The sequence below is a fragment of the Planococcus citri genome, chromosome 5 (assembly GCF_950023065.1).
Source record: "Planococcus citri chromosome 5, ihPlaCitr1.1, whole genome shotgun sequence".
Taxonomy (NCBI): domain Eukaryota; kingdom Metazoa; phylum Arthropoda; class Insecta; order Hemiptera; family Pseudococcidae; genus Planococcus; species Planococcus citri.
In genome coordinates this window covers 44,869,545-44,884,872 of record NC_088681.1, presented here as the reverse complement: position 1 = coordinate 44,884,872, position 15,328 = coordinate 44,869,545, and the positions used below count along the sequence as shown (strand labels likewise).

At 34.4% G+C, this 15,328-nt stretch overlaps 1 protein-coding gene across 2 annotated transcripts in view; it reads left to right on the top strand.

Annotated features, from left to right (window-relative positions):
* Nucleotides 1-13,914, top strand: part of LOC135848928 (transcription factor Sox-11-B-like) — a 58,869-nt gene extending 44,955 nt beyond the window's left edge. For both annotated transcript variants that reach the window (XM_065369025.1, XM_065369024.1), the window contains one exon: nucleotides 5,329-13,914. In XM_065369025.1, the coding sequence (XP_065225097.1) occupies nucleotides 5,329-6,579 (1,251 nt within the window). In that variant the 3' untranslated portion in view covers nucleotides 6,580-13,914. The remainder of the gene's footprint in view (nucleotides 1-5,328) is intronic.
* The last annotated feature ends 1,414 nt before the right edge of the window (nucleotides 13,915-15,328 follow it).

Genomic DNA, 15,328 nt, shown 5'->3' with positions numbered 1-15,328 from the left:
TATCTGGAATAATAGGATCGACTTAGATGGGACGACGTTGAGGAGGGATAAAACAGCTAGAATGTTATTTCAGAAAAAAAAAGAAAAAAGAAAAAGGCAGTCAGACCTTCAAACTCTTAAAATGAAACCGAACCGAACCGCAGGTAAGATCGTAAAATCAGATCGTCGAATAATGCAAGCATTGAAAGGGCCTTACGAATCGGTTTCGTGAAAGCATCGTTGTCGTGACAAAACGCAGGCATCTTCGAAGCTCTTTCGAGTAAAAAGAAGGCGAAGAAAGGAAGAAAAAAAATAATACGATGAAAACCGGTCTTATCGAATGCTAAATTCGTTTCTGGTTCGAGATTTATATACCCGAGAAGAATACCAGAGCCGCAGAGAGATGCGAGGCAAAAGATACACAATCGTAAATTACTCTTGTATATGTACTCGATCGTAGTAGAAAGGTACCTCTAACCGTTTTTTTTTCTCTTTACCATACCTCCTTCTTGTATGTGGCAGGCATCAAAAAGCTTAAACCGTTTACTTATTATTAGTGTTTTGTATACTTACTTATGCGTTGACTGTTGAGAGAGGGAGATTTGTTTATTGAAGAGTCGACAACTTACCCTAAAGACTTAAAAGGTTGGTCTTGCTCTTTATACTCGTATGATGATGAGGTGTACTCTCGACAAAGTTTTTTGAAATCAGCAGCATAGCGCAGAGCTTATAAGCGTCGCTTGGCTGTGCGCCTTGCAGCGACGACATACTATAGTACACAGAATTATACAACAATTCGCAGGCATTAATGTTACGTAATTGAACGACGAGTACCTATTAAAAAGGTACATGAATATACGGTGTAAGCGGCAGCTGCACACCTTCAAAAAAGGTTCAAATAAAAAAGAAGGGAAACTTCTATGTGTGTTAACTTTGAAAAGTATGTATCAGAGAGAGAGAGAGAGAGAAAGATCCAGAACCACACATACCAGTTCCCCTCTTCTGCATTCACCGAATACCACCCCAGGTCGCGTAATTACCAACTCTGGACGAGCTGCTGCAGTTCATCAAAGACGACAAACCGATCGTAAAAATCATACTGCATCTGGCATCGACTTCGAGCATCGAGAATTACTCGATAATTTTGCCCGTCTGCTTCAGCTTGGCTGACTTTTTTTTTTTTACACGTTCGACTCGACTATGAGTAAAAAAATAACACATAGAGGTACCGCAGATCTGTATAGGAGAGAGCCCTGTACGTAAATTAGTATGTACTTGGATTGGTAGGACGACCACGTAATTACGCTTCCAGGATAAGAGCCTCAGCAACAGCTGCCGATTATATTCGAACCATGTGTGCATAAACATTGTAACGTTTCCAGACCTTCCCTCCGTTTACGTATACTCTCGGTGTATACAATTTATGTATACGTATGTCTGAGTGTGTACTACGTTGAGTACCTCCTCCTCTTCGCCTTCGTCTCCCGCATTTCTCTCTACGGTGTATACGTAAAGTAAGCACGCACAAAAAGCCCATAATTACCCGGGGTACTTTGGAGTCGTCCAAGTATATCTCGCTCATGCTCATAGACACGAATACCACCATCTATGAAACAATACAGGAGACTTAATTTTCAGTTTCATCGTCTTTTTCGCTGCTTAACGTATTTCTTCTGCTCGTTTTAGTGTAATTTTCCTCGATCCCTCTTCGTGTGTCTGTGTGTACGAGAACTTGGAGCTTGTGCTGGCTGCTTGATGTTTCTCTTCGTGTCACACCCACATAACCACGTTCTCTGAATACGATTATTATACTCTACGTATTGTGCTGCGTGCCTCGAGCTCCGGTGAAAATCGTCTCACATGAGGGTTGGGTTGAGTGACGTTACCCTTCGACATATAATAGTGAAAGTACACCTCCCCACAGGACACCTAGAGAGCTTCGTATAGTATAATGAATGAACATTTGATAGAGAAATATGTACGATGGTTTTGTACGTATGTATTATGATTTAGAGTAGGCGAGAGCAAACAAATCACCAATTTTCGTCATGATTTTCAATATTTCTTGTGTCAGAGGAAGACTCCCTTGAAATTACCTCTGGTGGGAGTTGAAGGAATGAGTTGGCAAAAGGAAGCTCGAGTTGGCAAATTTGCAAAACTAATGAACTGACGACGCTGATTTTTTTATTTTTCGATTGGACGAGTTGTACATAGGTGCTATTTTAGAGCGCAGGCCGCAGGGATAGCGATTTTTTTGCATCTGCTGTACCCTTTCCCCTCTTGTGTGAATTTTCATCTTTGAAGCTTTTTTCGCGATGATAAGTAGGTATAGTATTTTTACAAGAAAAATTAACGCTGAGGAGAGGATAGACGTACTTTGACATCATGTTCACGTTTATTGTGATTTTTTTTTTGAAAAAATTACGTTTTTACTTGACAATGGTGCCAATGGTCGAGAACATCGAGGAAATGTTGAGAAATCAAATTTTACTTCAAGAAGCTAGAGAAATTGTTCCAAAATTTGATTGAATAAAATGAAAGCGATATTTCTTTAGCTGATTTAGCCATATTTTTCGTCACCGATTCACAAATTGATTTCCTTGGGAGGGGGGTCAAGGGGGGTCTACAAACTCCGAAAATTGAGAAGATAAAGACCAAAGAATGATCTAACAAATTTTTTTTGCAAATTTTGTAAACTGAAAATTTGATTTTCAAACAAAAAAAATATGGCAACTTCAAAAAAAAAAGAAAAAAAATTGAAAAGTCATTCAATGCTGTCACTATAAAACTTTTAAGTGCCTAATTAAATAATTATTGATCAGAAAATCTTAAATCTCAAATTTGAATAAATGTGGCCAAAACTATAGGTAATTTTGACTGAAAAATTTTGAAATTTGCCAAAAGTGACACTTCTCATGTGAAAAATTGCACAGGGTACGAAAAAAATCATGAAATCGAATTAATAATAGGAAAATACTCGTAGATAGCTATATGAAGGAGCGAAAGTATTAATTGAAGTTTTCTGATGAAATGATCATCAATTTTAAAAAAGAAAAATTGTTTTTGAAAAGTCCTTTTACATTTTGAAAAACGGAAAATTTTCGACCACAAGTTTGAATTTTGGAAAAACTATAATACAATTTTTAAAAAATCTTAATCAGACTGGAAAATTGAAAATTGTAAAAGTTGTCGTACAAAAAGGACATTTGACCAGAGTTTTCTCACAAATTCTGCAAAAGTGACCATTTTTTGGCAAATTTGAATTTCATTTTTAATTTTAAAAAAAAAATTCATTCGCCACAATTTTTCTTAAGAAGTCACAAATTTCTCAAAAATTGTAAAAAAGGTCACCGAATCGGAATTGTGATTTTTTGGAGTGTTATTTTTCAATGAGAATTTCATTTTGAAATATTGACTTTTCACAAGAATGTGAAAAAAGTTATATTTTTTGCGAAATTGACTTTTTCTTCTGTGAAAAAAAGAAAAAAAATCGGATTAAGTAATGAAATAGAAATCATTTGAAGGTCACTTTTAGAAAAAAAAATCCATTATGTAATGGTCATTTGACTTTTTTTTTCTGTAAAAAAAAAAAATGAAAAAAGTTGGATTTATAAATTAAAAAAATGAAATAAAAATCATTTGAAGGTCACTTTTAGAAAAAAGTCCATTATGTAAAGGTCATTTAACAATTTTTTCTTCTGTGAGAAAATGAAAATGAAAAAACTTGGATTAGTAAAGAAAAGAAAAAAAAAATGAAATCAAAATCATTTGGAGGTCACTTTTAGAAAAATGTCCATTATGTAAAGGTCATTTGACAATTTTTTTCTGTGAGAAAAAAAATGAAAAAAGTTAAATTAAGTATGTAAATGAAAAAAATAATAATAATATGAAATATAAAAATCGTTTGAAGGTCACCTTTAGAAAAAAAGTCCATTGTGTGAAGGTCGTTTGACAATTTTTTTTCTGTGAGAAAATGAAACTAAAAAAAGTTGCATTACTTAATTTTAAAAAAATAATAATAATAAAATGAAGTAAAAAATCATTTAAAGGTCACTTTTGAACGTTTTTTTTTCAAAATTTGCTCATTAGCTGGCGTGTGAGAAAAAAATGAAAAAAAAAATGAAAAGTCATTTGACGAAAATGTAACTTGCCATAGACTTTCAAATGTCGCAAGTTATTATTGAAAATATTGGGGTTGAATTTTGCAGAAATTGTTTCAAAAAAAGTCTTTGAAAAAATTTGTTATATGTACAATTATTTGAAAATGACCAAAAAACCGTCGAATTTTGCGTTGAATTTTTTTTAGAAAAAGTTACTTATTCTGTACCCAATTTTTTTTCAAAAAAAAGTTGTGAATTATTGTTACTTACAATTTTTGAAAAACATCCATTGCAAAAAAACTAAAATTGAATCGTGTCACTTCAGGAATGAAAATATGGATTTTGTGAAAGAAAACGATGAAAAAATCTCAATTTCATTTGTATAGGAAACTATTAGCCCCCAGCTCCCGCCTGCTCGTTCAACAAATTTTTGTTTTAAAATGCCTCAAAAACTATCAAAATCGCACGATGTAATAAACTTTTTGCTAATCTGTTTTCACCATTTTAAAGAGCATGAAATTTCGAACATTTTCCTCGCTTACAGTAACCATCTAGCATTTTTAGTTTTCGACATGATTTAATTCAAATTCGGATTCAAAATAGCTCAAATACTGCAAACCCTAGAGGGGTAATGTAAGCGAGGGAAATGTTCAGAATTTAATGCTCTTTAAAATGAGATATTAACCACCTTTCTAGCTTTTTTCGTTTTTGATATATTTGAGAATAATCAAAAAAAAACGGCAAGAACAGTCCATTTAAACTCAAAAGTTGGGCTCTTTAATTCCAAAATTTTTGCCCCCTGCGTATTTTTTCTATATTCTAGAGAAGTTAAGCTGTCAATTTTTAAAAAAAAATAGCATCTCTAGGTGCCATAGATCGGGCTGGGAATTTTTTCAAGCTTTATAGTATAGAAGTCGTTGCTGATCATAAAATTCTTCATTCTCGTTTTACTGATCAATGTCACTCCCACCCTCCTCCCACCACCTCATACCACGAATTCAAAAACTTGCCATTTTTGTTTCCCGAAGTTCAAATTTTCTGGACTTCGTCATTTTATTGAGTTTTGAGTGTGAATGAGTCGGATATTACTGAATTCTTCCACTCCTGCTCTTTCTGATTTTTCTGAAATTGAGTAATATTTTTTATATTTTGAAACGTTATGTTATTTTAATGACAAATAATTTTACTCAGATTCTGAAGTTTTTCCAAATAAATCTAATAATTTTTTTCATTTTTCTTATTGTTGCAGACAAAAAAGAACAATCCAAACCACATCAAAAGGCCGATGAACGCGTTCATGGTATGGTCGCAAATCGAACGTCGTAAAATCTGCGAAATGCAGCCGGACATGCACAACGCGGAGATCTCTAAACGTTTAGGACGTCGTTGGAAGCTGCTTTCGGAAGACGAACGTCAGCCATTTATCGAAGAAGCCGAACGTCTGCGTTTGATGCACCTGCAAGAGTACCCAGATTACAAATACCGGCCACGAAAGAAAAGCCTGAAAGCGACCAAACCAACGATCAGCAGACCGCGTAAACAGCTCGCTTTGAAGAAATCCGCAGTCGTAGCCGCCGTCAAAATGATAAAAGATACGAATAATAACCGTAACAGTGGCATCATCCATCACGATGGTATTACCATCGATCTCGACGAGGTCGGCAGTACCACCGGAATTGGTTCAGAATTATTGGTCAGCAGCGGAGGTGGTGGAGGCGGATTGAAAACCATGGGCGGATCGTCGTCGATGTCGACGGTTTCATCGTCGTCTTCGGCGTGTTTGAGTAAAAATAACGATTCGACGATGGTGATCAGGAGTAACGGTATCATACAGAAGAGGACTTTGTCATCCTCTGTAGACGTAGCAAAGTTCCCATATAAGTTTACGATCGGCCCGCAAACGCGTAAAGATCGCGATCCTATGCTAGACGGAAGGGTTTCGGTGCAGGCGAAAGTGCCATCGAGTCCATCTTGCGAAACGCCCGATTCGCCGGAAAGCGCCACTTTCTACGAAGACACGAACAGCAGCAGCGGCTTGGGCGCTGGCACGTTGCTGGCTGACGACGTTTGCGATATAACCAACGCCATTATAATACCAGTCAAAAAGGAAACCATATGCTTGAGTCCGTTGATGACCATTAAATCGGACCCGGACGATGATCTCTGCTTGTCGAAAGACGACGATACTTTCTTACGAGACTGTACCTTCAAGTCGGAACCGGACGATTGCGAATCCGAATCGGCGGCCATCGGACCGGTCGGCGAAAATCCTAGTCTTGCCGATTTAGACTCTCTTACCGATCTCTTGCAAATTCCTAACGATTTCAAAATGGAACTAGAAGTAGTCGACGAACTGCCGGCCGGACTGGGCGGCAATGCTAACGGAGCCACGCATCTCGAATTCAATTGTAACGAAGAGATGACCGAGATGCTCTCTGATATCGGAGTCACCAACGACTGGGTCGATTATACCTTCGCAAATCTTATGAACACGTCTTAATTTTGTACGATAACTCGTATATTTACCTATCCCCCGGCCACAGAGCACCCCGATGAAGCCGAAGCCGAACCATCAACCCAGGTCGTCGGCAAAATTCGTATTTTTAAAAGGAAAAAAAATTTTCTCTTAATTTCTAATTATTATAATATCGTTTTATACGATCGCATACTGTGGCTTTTCGATAATTTGATGTGTTTTTCTTTCTTTCTTTTTTCATTTGTTTGTCTCGTTTTTATTTTTATTTTTTTGTCTTGATTTTATTTTTATATCTGTTTTTATTTCTTTTTCTTCTTCTTCTTCGAGATTCTGTTTTTCTTTTTTATTTCTTATATAATATTTTGTTCGCTCGTACTTTGGAAATCCTCAACAAGGATTGGCAAGATGGGCGGACGAAAGCTTGTATATATATAATTTGCTATTTCTTTCGTGAAATTTTCTTCTTTTTTTTTTTAATTTTTGCACCTTTTCACTTTCTATATTTTTTTTTCTCTTTAAAAAAAAAATTACGTTTTTAATTCTAAGTTATTATTAGTACGATATTCTTAATACCAATATGTTTACGATATTTTTATTCCCCCCTTTTTTCTCTCTCTCTCTTATCTTTCTCCTTTAATACCGAAACATGTTTTTATATATTTTAATGTTATTTTTATTATTTTTACTACCCTTTCCCACGTTGCGTTACGAGCTAAGTCAAATATATGTTCAGTGTACGCGGGCTCTAGTCAAAAAATCAGGATTCTGTATGTTATAAGAATTTTTTAAAATTATTTTCTTACGATTTTTTTTTCTCTGTTAAACATTTTAAGTCGAGTTTTATTTTTCTGTATAAGACTTAAACTTTCGCGTTGGTTATTTTTCTCTGTCAGATTTTTTAATTTTTTTTGGAAGGTAAAACGAAACACAAAAAATAACTCGTCGTATCGTTAATTTAAAAAAAAAAAAATAGTACATCAACCATGTGTGAAGCAAATGCGCATGCGCGGTTGCCAAATTGAAAATTCCTATCTCACGAAGAAGGGTATAATTATACACGCATACGCATCTCCGCCATGCCAATATCACTGTCTGAGTAATGGTGAAGGTTACCCCTGCGTTTTTCCTCGGCCTCGGTCCCCCACACACTGTTTTAAAAATTCATTCTGGGACTACTAATGTAAAATGAAGAAGCACGAAGGAAAAAAAATTAAAGAAAAAAATTTCTTGGAAAATGAAAAAAAAAAGTAGTCGGCGATGCGACGTCCACGTCCGTTTACGTTTATGAATCATTAAAATTATGTTTGTTTAGTGAACGGGGGAGGGTTAGGGGATGGGTACGGTCTCAATACGCGTATTTTTTTTCGGTAATTGCGCGTAAAATTGCGTTTTTTTTTCTTCTTTTAAGAGGTGAAGTGAGGACGTTTGCCTGGTCAGTGTTCGTTACGCGATGACCGTGATCTTGAGTTTTGTTTCAAATGTCAACGTGTGTACTGTGTGTAGATGTCGAAGTGGGTCGAAAATAGAAATATCGTGTATTTTGAAGGACTGTAAGGAGCGATGTGCTAGGTAATTACAATTGTACTCGAACGTTTAGATTTGGTAACATCGGGAAGGGGAGCGAAGGGAGGGTTTATGATGTGGAAGAATTTAAATTTGTACTCCAAGTATTCGAAATTTTTTATTACAAATATGTAAATTGAAAATCGACTATCAATTGCATCTTGAAATATTAATTTTCAAAATTCTGTAAAGAAAAAAGGTACAATTTACATTTTGTAATTATTTAGTATGGAAAATCTTACGAAATTTTGAATTTTTCCCCTCGCCCCCTCTCTGGCCTCTTAGTTTTGGTTTTTTGGCAACAATGCATCGTAAATTAAATTTTCATGTACTGAGCAGAAAAAAATAGATCATAAAATGTAATATTTTAGTACGTTGAGGATAGGTCGATTTTAAACATTTTCTCTCCTCTCATCCCCCCTCACAAAAATTCCAACCTAAAAAAATCATCGAACGGAAAAAATCGTCTGAGATTATTATTGGAAGATTTTTTGAACTTCCTTTCTAATCTCAGACAAAAATATCGGTTAGTTTTGTCCCCTTTCGTCCCTCCCCCCTCCATTTCCAATCCACAGATGATACAATCAATTTTATAATTCGAGTCGCGTTCGGTAAAAAAGGTTCTGTGTGAATTTTACCCAAGTGCAATGATAAAAGATGGCTGCTTACTTTCGTTGCCTCTTGAAATAGGTATTGTATTTTTGGGTAAAATTCACACTAAACGTTTTATGTTGTTCTAAAAATTAAAAAAATTGGATTTCAAATCAGAATGGAATAATGAAAAAAAATTACGTAAAGTTATCAGTCTTTGAAAAAATTCTTTTTGGAACCTTTGTTTTTGTTTCATAATTTTTACTTGTTATTTCACTCTCTTAAATCACTTATACGTATATGTGTCATTGGTATTTTTTATAGAAAATTTCGATTTGAGATTCTTGGGAAGAGGAAGAGAGAAAATTGAGTTTTCAATTTTGAAAAAAATCAGGGTTTCCGGTTTGAAATTTTTCTGGACAAGAGCACTCTGTTACAATAATTTAAAAATGGTCAATTCCAACGTTTTTTTCACCCCCTTCTCCACCTCCATCTCCACCTACTCTTCTTTTTCAGAGAGGACTTTGTCGATTAAATTTTCGATGTTGAAAACATCTTGCTTTTTGATTTCAAAATTTTATTCAACTTTTTGTTCTAATAATTTGAAAATGGTCATTTTTATTGGCCTTTTTCTGCTTCCACCCCCCTCTTTCCCCTCCTCTCCAGTATTCGGAATTGATTTCATAGTCTAAAAAAAAATCCATCAAAATGATTTGTGGCAGTTGTCAGTTGCAAAAAAAAAAAAAAAAAAAAAAATGCTCATCTATCGAGTCGCCCAAAATTTCAAGATTTTGAACTTATTTTATTCCTTCCCCCTCCAAAGATTTCGATTTCAAGCCAAAAATTCTCAATTCTGGAATACATTTTTTTAAAGTCTAAAACGAGTAGGTATTGTGAAATATTGGACAATTTTTGAGTTATTTTTCGTTCTTTGTCTGTGAAAGGGAGAGAATGAGAGATTAAAATTTTTGATTTCGAAAAATTTCACTTTTATGCCCAATTTATCGACCCTCTCCTCCTCCCCCTCCTCTCCTATTTACCATCGAAATAATTATCTCGTACAAATTTCACTCAACAATTTGAATCCGAATTTCAAAATTTCGAATTTATTTACCCCCCCCCCCCCTCCCTCTTCTCCCCTTCCCACCCCACTTCGATTTCAAGCCAAATTCTCGAATATCTTTTCTGAAATCAAAAACGAGTAAGAATGTGAAATATTGGGCATTTTCTTAGTAATTTTTTCTCATTGTTTGTGGACAGGTTGTGGGAGGGGAAGGGGGAATGAGACATTGAATTTTTTGATTTCGAAAAAATTCTGCTTCTTGGTTTTGAGACGTCATTGGGCATTCTGTTATGATATTTTGAAAATGTGCAATTTTATCGACTCTTCTCTCTCCATTCCTCTCCCCTCCCCTCCGCTTACCTTCAATATCTCTCAAAAAATTTGTAATGTAAAATTTTTTTTGAAAAGTTTCCTTACAAAAAAAAAATATTCGACAGAATTTCCCCAGAATTTCGAGATTTTCGAATTTACTCACCTCCTCCCCCCTTACCCACTGTAAATTTCAATTTTAGCCCAAAATTTCGGATGATTTTGTCAAAATTCGAAACTATTACTATGAAATGCTGTAATTTAACATTGAAAATATTCATTCAAATCGATTTTGTCTTCCACCATTGCCTCTTTCGACCGATAAAATTCTTTTTAAAAAAGTCTGATGTCACCATTTTTTGCGAATTTTTACCTATTTATCTAAAGTTTTAAAAGACATGGGTCGTCTTGTCATCCAAAATATTCGTCATGTTGGCTGACCAAACGACCTGAGACTGCGAGTTCATCTCATGTATGCACCATACTGTCGTATACCTTGTATTTTCAAACGAACTACTTCAGTGGGAGCGTTTTCTATCATCTCGACCATCCCGCAGCTCACAATCCAACAACAACAGCACTAAAACTCAGTATATAATATGATCTTTTGTGTCCCTAATACCTAACCTAAGACGTATAGTAAAAGTATACATAACATAGTATATTCTCTGGGTTCAGAGTCACAGGGAAGGGGGTTTAGGGGAGAGATTCGATCGTTTATCAAAATTTACCTGCTCACCTCGACCGGTCGTCTGTATTAATCAGTCTTGTCAGCTAAAAAGATAACTCGTTTTCGACTATAGTACAACAATAAGGATGCATAGCTGCATAAGCAAGTAGGTCAATGCGGCGGTGGTGGCTGTGAAGACCAAGACTGCATTGACCGTGTTCGATTTGACCAGCAGATTATATTATCTCTATGTACATACTTATACGTACAGTAGGTACATTACATACCTAGATGTACTTACTTATGTGTATGGATTTTTTTATTTTTTTTGGTACAAGGCATTAGATAATTGCGGTGTGGTCTTAGATAGGTCTGTCTTATGTGTATTTGTGAAATGCATTATTACGAGGAGTATTTTTACTTTTTTTTAGGGATAAAAAAACTGTCATTTTGGGATCAAATGTTGAGAAATTGAAACACGTCTCTGTTTGGAGGGGATGTGGAAGGGGGGGGGGGTTGTGATCGTTGTTCCTTACTTCTGAAGATTGAATCGGGAGAGTTCGATTTTACATATTATTAGGATCACGAGAAAATGAGTATGGGGGGGGGGGTGAGTGGAATTTTTTGAATCTGCAGAAAATCTACGCATCTTGAGGAATTTTCCACTGGTAAAAATTGTCGATGGAGGGGGGGGAGGGGGAGGATTGGTCGATACTTTTCGTCTAAATTAACGCAATCACGTCCCACGTAGGTAGGTAGAGGTACGTATTGGCGTACATTCGTATTTCCTGAAATACTTAATCAACGTTTTGATAAACCGACGACGAATTAATTTATTGGTCGAGTTATGCGTGTGTGTGTGTGGGGAACCTTGATCGTAATTGTACGAAAGAGAGAAAAAAAAATTGATAACAGAGCTGTTAATGGGCACGCGGTCGAGAATATTCGCCTAACTCGACATATCTCTGGTTGCGGTGGCGCGTTCTTGCGATATAATTAGAGTTCTCTTCGTTTATATACGATAGGTACCTACCTATCTACCTGAATACCTACCTTAATTCGAATAATATCGCGGCAATATGACGCAATATGAAAATAAATTTCTTCGACGATACGACGACAACGATGTTGGTTTCATTTAGGTAAAAAAAAAAAATTGGTCAATAAAAAACTTGAAAATTATCAAAATAGAATTTGAAAAAAATGATACCTTTACCTTATACAATATTCTGGTTTATATAAAACGCGTCCAGCTGAACGCTATACGCTAGTCAGATCATTATGTATTTAGTTGCATTACGAATGGAAATTATTATATTGTATATATTTTTTCTATCGAAATTGCCGAATATACGTTCGTGTAGATATTTATATAGGAGAAGGAAGACGTGTTTTGTTACCTGTTTTCGTGTACTTTTTTTTTCTCTTACTTTAATTTAATTTTCCTTTTTTTTTTTTTTCATTATTTTTATCGTATTAATAATAATTTTTACATCGCAGAATTTTTTTTCTCTTTAAACGACGCTTTTAACTTTTTCTTTTTTTTTACAAGCATTCCAAAATATAAGTTCGAAATTTTTTAAATCAAATTTGATTTTATGGGATTTATTTTTTATTTTTTGTTTCATTATACCAATAGTTTTAAAAAAAGTAGTTTTATATTTCAGTTTGATCGTGGTAGTAATCGCTTCGAATAGTATTTATTTTACCATAAAAGCAAAAAAAAAAAATTTATCGTAAGTTCGGCCTGTCGTTCGAACGATGCGTATACGAGAAAGGAGGAAAACGTCGTTGGGCAAAATTTTAGGCGTTATGCCAAGGCTAAAATAATGTGACGAATACGCATCGTACGAGCGACCAGGCCTGTATTAAAATTAGGAGTTAAATTCACATTAGTGTACCAGGTCGCATTTAATTTACCTAACTATATGTTTTAAGAGATGAATTTCACTATGAAATTACATGTACCTGTTAAATACACACGTTACTGTTTTTTTTCTTCCCCTCCCCCTCCCTTAGTGTATCTAGTTGTTAAAATTTTCATTGTGTAGTTTTATTAATGGTCCTGTTTCTAGGTTTATACGTTTCGAAAACGTTTTTTTTTTTTTTATTTTTGGAATTGAAATTGAAAAAAGAGCTAAAAAAAAAATAAAAAATTGGTTAAGTTGAGCGAATTCGGCTCGATTGGTTTTCTTTTACCAGTGAACAGTTTAGGTATCACTTAAAAGAGTCAGAGAGCCATGTGTTTTGTTATATGTGCGTATCTCTCTGTCTCTCTCACTGTTGTGGGTCTCTCTGACTTATCTAAATGAGTAATTTACTAGAGTGGATGTACTTATTTAAGCATTTCTGTGTTATTTAACGATTTTAATGATCTCTCGCGCTAATTTATTGTTTAGTACTGTGAAATTACTATATTCTACATGTACTAAGTGTGTGTATTACTTTGACGTAGCCGAATTCGCCATCATCAGGGCATCGAGTCGTTATACTTTAATGTGTACAGCATTGAAAAGTTTTTCTTTTACTTTTTGTTTTGTATAAAAAAAAAAAAAAATGCTTGTATAGATGTTGTGTGAAAAGTATTGTAGATTTTTTTGTCCCTTTTTTCTTGATGCGAGGAAAGAAAAACTGCGGCAGTTTGCGGTGGTATTTTGTTTTCGCGAATCGATTTAATGTGCCATTAACTGCTTGACGAGCGCGAACCCGATCCGACGAATGTGTAAAAGTTTTTCTTTCCTCGACTTGGATTTTTTTTCTACCCTTCTCTGTCTCCCCCTTCTTATTTTTTTTTTATTATGTGTGTTTTCCTCTTTATCTTTCTGTCTGTCTCTCTCTCTGTTTTTTCTTTTATTCTGTCTTAATACGAGTTATTTTTATATAAGTCCCGATACCTTTCGTATGTTATTGCTTTGTTATGTATATTTTTTTTGTATTTAATTTTTTTTTCTCTTTTGGGTTTTAAGTTTCGATGTAGGCTTTTTTGTCTATCTACCATTTCTCTTTTCTTTTTTTTTTTTCATCTTTATATACGAGTACCTATAATTATTCTTTTAGAATTTTTACACGCTATGTAGTGTTATATTATAACATAGAATATAACTCTTTCATTTCAATGTGTTTTTATTATTTTTGCGTCAAAGAAATAATATGTTGAAAAATTTATCGTGTTTTATTTATTGCTTGTACATTGAGTATGAGTATAGTAGTGCGCGAATGCGAATGTGCCATGCCATTCACGTGATCATCGCATCGTCGTACGGAAGTTGTTTTTTTTTACACTGAAAGGTCGTATGGTGTGGTGCAGATTTCACGATTCGATGTGTGTGTGTGTGTGTGAGAGAGAGAGAGAGAAAAGGAGAACAGAAGGGAAACAGAAAGATATGAGTTTTCTAGAAATTAGATGTGTGATGCGAAGTAGATACTTATTGGGTCAGATGTTTTTCTCCTTTGAGGATTTTGGAATTTGGATCGAAGAAAAATAGTACTATAATGTATGGAAATGAGGCAAATTAGTACATATATAAGATGAAATTTGCAATTTTAATGGGTTACACACGGTATCGAATGGCAACCTGTATCAATTAATTGGAAAAGAATCAGATGATAAGGTGATTTCCGATTGGATACGTTCGTTATCAGAAGTCTTGTTTGTTTCGTTTCGAATGAACCATCATCGTTACAAGATGATTAAGCGCTGAGAAATGGTATTTGTCCATCTAGATATACTTAACTAAACTGTGTAGATAGTTTATTAGAATTTGAAGAATTGATCTTATGATTAATTACGATTATTAAGAATCGAATTACAAGTGTGCTAGAGGTGAAATTTTCTTCTCTTCTGCTGTTTTTAATGAAAATGTAGTTATAAGGATGGGAATAGTGAGAAGTTGTCTTTGGTAAGTTGTGCTCAAAAGAGACGTTACGAAATCTGAATATCACCTTCAAAGTTGTGGGAAAATTCTAGCGAAACTGGATTACATTGAGATGTTTTTCAACTTCAACCCTTTCTCTTGTTGGAGAAACGTGGGGTGTTGCGTTACTGTGAAAAAAATCCTTTTAAAAATAAATTGCATTGAAGATGGAATAATCGAAGTTACCAAAGAAGATCATCTCTTTCATGTTTCTTACAAAAAAAATGTGTTGGAATCATGTAGGTATTGAATTGATGCCCGAAAAACTGAAGAAATTTATTCATACTTATCAAAAAAAAAAAAAAACATAGCAGCAAAATTAAAAACAATTTTTTTTTCATTTAAAAAATTGAAAAATTTACCTATGACTTTATGAAAAAAAATTTATCAAATTCTGAATTGAAAAATGGCGAAACTTGAAAAATGTTTCCAAAAAAATAATACGGTACCTAAGTAATAAAAATTCCGGATGTGAAAAAAATTGAATGCTTTGTTAAACTTAAATACCTAAAAAATACTTGAAGTACGATGAAAAATCACGTTAAAATAAAAGTAAACATACGGTATGTAAAGAAAATCTCCATTCAAATATTCTCTACTTTTTTCAGAATTATGATTTTTTTCGTCTTTTTTATTTAAAAAAAAAAAAAAAAGAAAAAAACA